The sequence below is a fragment of the Danio aesculapii genome, chromosome 9, assembly GCF_903798145.1.
Source record: "Danio aesculapii chromosome 9, fDanAes4.1, whole genome shotgun sequence".
In the NCBI taxonomy this organism is placed as follows: Eukaryota; Metazoa; Chordata; class Actinopteri; order Cypriniformes; family Danionidae; genus Danio; species Danio aesculapii.
The window spans coordinates 52118699-52125558 of NC_079443.1; the positions used below are offsets into that span (position 1 = coordinate 52118699).

The 6860-nt window shown below is 33.0% G+C and overlaps 1 protein-coding gene across 1 annotated transcript in view; it reads right to left on the reverse strand.

Annotated features, from left to right (window-relative positions):
• Positions 1–5707, reverse strand: part of trpm2 (transient receptor potential cation channel, subfamily M, member 2) — an 82421-nt gene extending 76714 nt beyond the window's left edge. Inside the window, exons 1-2 of the mRNA XM_056466088.1 lie at positions 5623–5707; positions 4114–4223 (exon numbers count right to left, since the gene is read on the reverse strand). Of these exons, the coding sequence (XP_056322063.1) occupies positions 4114–4221 (108 nt within the window). The 5' untranslated portion in view covers positions 4222–4223; positions 5623–5707. The remainder of the gene's footprint in view (positions 1–4113; positions 4224–5622) is intronic.
• Between the last annotated feature and the right edge of the window lie 1153 nt (positions 5708–6860).

Sequence of the window (6860 nt, forward strand, 5' to 3'; positions counted from 1 at the left end):
ATATATATATATATATAATATATATATATATATATATATATATATATATATATATATATATTATATATATATATATACATATATATATATACTATAATACATATATATATATTATATTATAAATACATATATACACATATATATATATACACACATATATATATATATATATATATATATATATATATATATATATATATATATATATATATATATATATATATATATATATATATATATATATATATATATATATATATAAAAATACATATATATGGCCATTTTAGACTGGATATTTATTTAGAGCTGGGGTACCATGTTTTTAAATTATAAAAATGTTTTTTATTTTATATATATATATATATTAATGAAACTTAATTGACTGGAGTATAAATGATCATTTTTCCTATTTCTTACACACCTGGGAACACAATATCGACGACCTGATTGTAACAGTTTGAAGGTGTTTGATGAAGGATGTCTCTCATCATTAACAATCATGATAGCCTTATTTAGTACTCTTTCTTTGTATATACAGTACTTACAATGCGCTTTAGTTTGATTATTAATTAGTTTTATTTGTTATTATCTTCCCCAGTGACCTCTTCTGGGCCTCAGAAGCATTTACATACTGACAGATCACACAAAATATTGCAATATTTTTAATAAAAGCACTATAAAACATGATCAACAATGTGTTGTCAACATTAAAAGACAGTAAGAAGTACATTCTCTGTTGAAGCTTTTTTACTTACACAGTCAGTCCATACATACCACTTAAGTTTATTGTCCAACATCACACCCAAATATTTATAGTTTGTTACTACTGAATTTGCTTCCCATTAATTAATGAGTGTTGAGTTTTGCTTTGTGTTCTCTCTCTAAAATCAATAACCATCTCCTTAGTTTTAGGAATATTTAGGAGAAGGTTTGAATTTTCACACCAGTCTAAAAAGACGTCAAGAACAGGGCCGTGTTCTTCCTCCTCTTCATTTAAAAGGTTCATCAAAGCGGCATCATCTGCATACTTTACAATATATCTATTTTGAAATGAACTTATACAAGAATTTTTATATAAAATAAATAATAATGGAGATAAAACACTATCCTGGGGTGCTCCAACTGAAGTATACATTTTATCTGAAATTAAACCTCCCATTTATGTACTGCCATCATGGCAGAAATCAATTATTAGAAATGAGTTATTAAAACTATTATGTTTAGAAATGTGTTCTCTCCGTTAAACAGAATTTGTGGAAAAATTATACAGTGGGGACTAATAATTTAGAAGAGCTAATAATTCAGACTTCAACTATATGTATGCATTTGTATGTAATATTTTATCTTATTATTTTTATACTTTAGTGCAGGGGTCACCAAACTTGTTCCTGGAGGGCCGGTGTCCTGCAGATTTTAGCTCCAACCCTAATCAAACACACCTGAACAAGCTAATCAAGGTCTTACCAGGTATTCTTGAAACAATCAGGCAGGTGTGTTGAGGCAAGTTGAAGCTAAAGCCTGCAGGGACACCGGCCCTCCAGGACCGTGATTGGTGACCCCTGCTTTAGTGAGTATATTTGTTTTCCTGACACTTTCCTGTTTGGTGAACTGAACTAGTGTGTGGTTTTACGATGCATGTATCTATATTATTTAACATAAAGCAAACCATGCTACAAATCCAATATGTTTATTTGATTTTATGCGTTGATTTTATGCATTTGTATGAGATATTTTATCTTTTTTATTTACTTGATTATCATGGAATTGTGTTTTCCTGATACTTTCCTGCTTGAGTAATTGAACTAGTGTCTGGTTTTACGGTATATGTATCTATATTAATTATATGAGTATTGTATGCATCTATATTAACTATATATTAATACAACATGTTTATTTTATGTAATATATAATAACATATACCTGTATCCTGCACTTGCTGCTATTGCACTGCTGGTTAGACCTAAACTGCATTTCGTTGCCTTGTACTTGTACATGTGTAATGACAATAAAGTTCAATCTAATCTAATCTAACCATCTAATATTTTTCACTTAGAACATTTGCTATTCTTCCTTCAAACTAAAAAATAAATAAATAAAAATAATGTATTATAATGCAATGTTTTATTATAATAATAATGTTTTATAATATTTTGCCTGCTGGATAAACAATTTATAAGTACACAGATAAAGGGACAGATATAACTGAACAATAAAGGTGAGGTTGTGGCTGTTACACATTTAATAGACATTTTGAACAACTAATGGACTAAATATCTTGACATTTTAATATTTTAATGTTTTGGTCACACTTTATACTAAAGTTCCATTAGTTAATGAGCTAAGTATGAGCGATACTTGTAGAGCATTTATTAATCATAGCTTAACATTTAGAAATGCATTATTAAAACTGTGCTTCTAAGCTTTAGTTAGAGTTAACAAGATCTAACAATGAATGACTGTATTTTCAAGGATGAATAAATACTGTAATAAATATATTGTTCATTGTTTCTTGATAGTTAACAAATGCATTAAATAGTGTAGCCTTATTATTATTATAAAGTGTTACCCACTTTTTAAAGTTGTTTGTTGTTGTCACGGTTATGGATCTGTGTGTTGTTGTTTTCTCACCACTATTCTACTGCCATGGTGACACGATGGCTCAGTGGTTGGCAATGTTGCCTAACATTAAGAAGGTCGTTTAGGCCCGGCTGGTTCAGTTGGCATTTCTGTGTGGAGTTTGCATGTTCTCCCTGTGTTTGTGTGGGTTTCCTCCGGGTGCTCCAGTTTCTCCAACAGTCCAAACACATGCTCTATAGGTGAATTGGAAGAACTAAATTGGCTGCAGTGTATGAGTTTATGGGTGTTTCCCAGTACCGGGTTGCGGCTGGAAGGGAGTCTGCTGCATAAAACATAAGCTGGCGGTTCATCTGGACCCCTGATAAATAAGGTACTAAACCGAAGGAAAATGAATGAATGAATATTCTATGGCCATTTATAATCAGTTCAATCTAGTTCAAATGTTCCCATTCATTTCATTATCAGCAGATAGCACTTCAGTTCTCCTTTCTGGTCAGTTCTTGCTTTAGTATTGTTTGTGTGCATGGCATGCCAGCCATTTTCTTCTTTAGATTTACCTGTGTTGTTTTATTAAAGACACCTAATGTGACAGTAGTTAGATGGATTGTTTTGCATTAATACTTCTCTTAGTATTGTTGGTGTTTGCATATTTAAAATTAATATTTTTATCAGATTTTAATGTATTTACATTTGCTTAAATTTTGTGTTTAAAGGCAGAACCCCACACTCATAAATAAACACATTTGGCAACACTTCACAATATGAGACATGTAAGTATTTAATAACATAAACAAATAAAGAACAGTACATTGTTCATTCATTTTCCTTTGGCTTAGTCCTTTAATTATTAGGGGTCACCACAGCAGAATGAACCATCAACTATTCCAGCACATGTTTTATGCAGCGGATGCCCTTCCAGCCACAACCCAGTACTGGGAAACACCCATACACTCTCATATACACACACATACACTACGGCCAATTTAGTTCATCCAATTCCCCTATAGCGCATGTGTTTGGACTGTGGGGGAAACCGGAGCACCCGGAGGAAACCCATGCCAAACATGCAAACTCCACACAGAAATGCCAACTGGCCCAGCTGGGACTTGAACCAGCAACCTTCTTTGTGAGGTGACGGTGCTAACATCTGAACCACAATGCACAGTCCCTTAGTTATTAGGGGACAATAACCAATACCCAATAGTTCATTAATTACAGCATTTGATAATCTGTTAATGTTAGATAATGAAAATACAGTCATTCACTGATAGATCATGTTAACTCAGGGTGCATTAACTAATGTTAACAAGCACAGTGTTGGATTTTTATAATGCATTAGTAAATGATTAATAAATGCTGTACAAACATTGTTCATTGTTTGTTCATACATTAACTAACATTAACTAAATGTTTTGTATTGTACATGTATAATTATAATTACAAATAACATGTAAGAAAACTATATTATTGTTTTGTTATCTAAATGTAATTTTATAAAATGTGCACATACACAAAGAGATAAACAGTATGTCTCACCTTCTCAAGTTTTCTGTATAATCTTGTCAGTTTCACAGTTTCTATCTGGACTCCTAACTGATTGCTGTTGCCATTTGGGTGGATTTTCACCCCTGATGTGCCCAGCATTTCTACAAACAAAAACATGTATTTATTTATTTTTTTGCATGAGATGTAGATTTAACGTGTGCATACATGTTGTAATATAAACATACAAAGGACATGTGCGTGCTTTTTTTAGCCATAATATGTTTTAGTTTCATTTTCAGTTTGTACACATCGTAATATAACACTTAACCTCCGTTTTGGTTAACGGTAATCTTTTAATCTATTAATTCTACATCTTGATATGACTGATGAGAGGACTCTATATGTTTTCAAATACATGCTGTTTAGCTTTTAATATGCAAGTTACCTTTTCTAATGACAAGATCCATTGAGTGGTGTTTGGTCTTTCCATTTTTGTCTACACCAAAGCTACACATCTTTTGGCATAAAGCAAGCTGAGGTCTATAAATACTTGTCCGCTTCTACTGTCGTTTGAGTTCATGAGTATCATTTGATTTAAGCCCAGCTAAAAAAGCTTTGGGTCCAGGAGGATTTGTCTTGAAATGATCTTTTCACTTATGACTTTTACCACTTCCCAACATAATTTAATCTTACCACTATCTTACCACTACACTACCAAATACCGTGAAACAAGGTTGCTCTAGCTTCCAAACACAAGGTTGCTCTAGCTTCCAAACACAAGGTTGCTCTAGCTTCCAAACACAAGGTTGCTCTAGCTTCCAAACACAAGGTTGCTCTAGCTTCCAAACACAAGGTTGCTCTAGCTTCCAAACACAAGGTTGCTCTAGCTTTTCAAAAAGCAATGGTCAATGTCGATAAAACAAATACCTTGTGTCTTCTTTTAATATTAAAGTAATAAAAAAGGTAATAAAACAAAGCGGTAACCCAATAGTTACTAATAAGTATAAATTCTCACTATTGACTACACTGTAAAAGTTATATAAATCAATTAGTCCTGACAGCATATGCTTTTAGGTCACTGTAACTTATTAAACTAAGTTAATCATGTTCTAACTTAATTTCATGAGTTACGCAAGCTGTTTTAAGTCAGTTTAACAAAATATAAGTTCAATGGATTCATAAGGTTAATTTGATTCAGCTTAAAAGTTCAAGGCGACCCAGATTTTCTACAGTGTAGTTGCTTATTATTAAAATATTGGCTGCTTATTAGTACTTAAAAACATATACTGCATGATGTTATTCTAGATCCCTAATACTACCCCAATACCTAAACCCAACTACTACCTTAATAACCATAATAAACAACAAACTAAGAGAATTATGAAGCTAAAATCGCAGGTAGTGGTTTATTAATAGAGAGAACTGTACCATAAATAAAATATGACCGACACATGCAATGGCTGTTTAAACAAGTGCTAAATAAATATAATTAAATATATATTACAGGACATTAAGTAACTTTAGGCACTTAGTAGATGTCTGAAATATCATTAGTTTTACCTTTATCAGTTGTTTGTTTCTCTCTTGAGACTGTCTGGTAACCGTTTCCTATTTTATAGCTTCATAATCCAGTTTATCACAGGTTACATACTAAAGAAAGGAGAAGAAAATAGCAAAACTGAAATATTGGCAGTTAAGCACTATGCAGAAGTATACCAGTCAACAAAAGTTGCCACAGTAATGATCACTAAGTGCTACTGAGTGCCTGAGAAGATTACACATGATCAGGTTTCATTATCATTGAGAAAAGCATGACTGGCATTCAATAGACCGCTAATGTTTAAAGCTAGTGATTACAAGTAGTACTATTCATGGATTCAGTATATTCCAGGTTCATTTGGGGTTATTTTCTGAGCTGAATTTAAGCTGTATCTGTTGTTAGAGGTACAGTAGTCAAATCCATAAAGAGAAATCCAAAACACTGGCGAAAGGCCAAGACAGCAAACAATCAATAATCCAAAGACAGTCCAAAGGTACAAAACAAAGCAAGTCAAAACAAGGACACTTGGGCTGCGTGATACTGGGAAAATATGTAATATTGCTGTTAAGTGTTATGATAACGGTATTTATTACGATATAACTATAACTTGCAAAACCTTATTTATCATCAATTTAATAAACATATTATTTAATAATTTTATTATATAATAATCTTACTAAAATAAACATAAAATATTTTCATAAGCTAATTAAATCTGAACAAATCTATGTCAAGGTGCAAACATTTAGGGTATATAAACATACACTCACCGGCCACTTTATTAGGTACACCCTTCCACCGCTGCTCGTTAACGCAAATATGTAATCAAGCAATCACAAGGCAACAGCTCAACGCATTTAGACATGTAGACATGGTCAAGACGATCTGCTGCAGTTCAAATCTAGCATCAGAATGGGGAAGAAAGGGGATTTAAGTGACTTTGAATGTGGCATGGTTGTTGGTGCCAGACGGGCTGGTCTGCGCATTTCAGAAACTGCTGATCTACTGGGATTTTCACGCACAACCATCTCTAGGGTTTACAGAGGAGAATGGCCAGACTGGTTCCAGCTAATAGAAAGGCAACAGTAACTCAAATAACCACTCGTTACAACCGAGGCCTGCAGAAGAGCATCTCTGAACACACAACACGTCCAACCTTGAGGCGGATGGGCTACAGCAGCAGAAGACCACACTGGGTACTGCTCCTGTCACCTAAGAACAGGAAACTGAGGCTACAATTCACACAGGCTCACCAAAA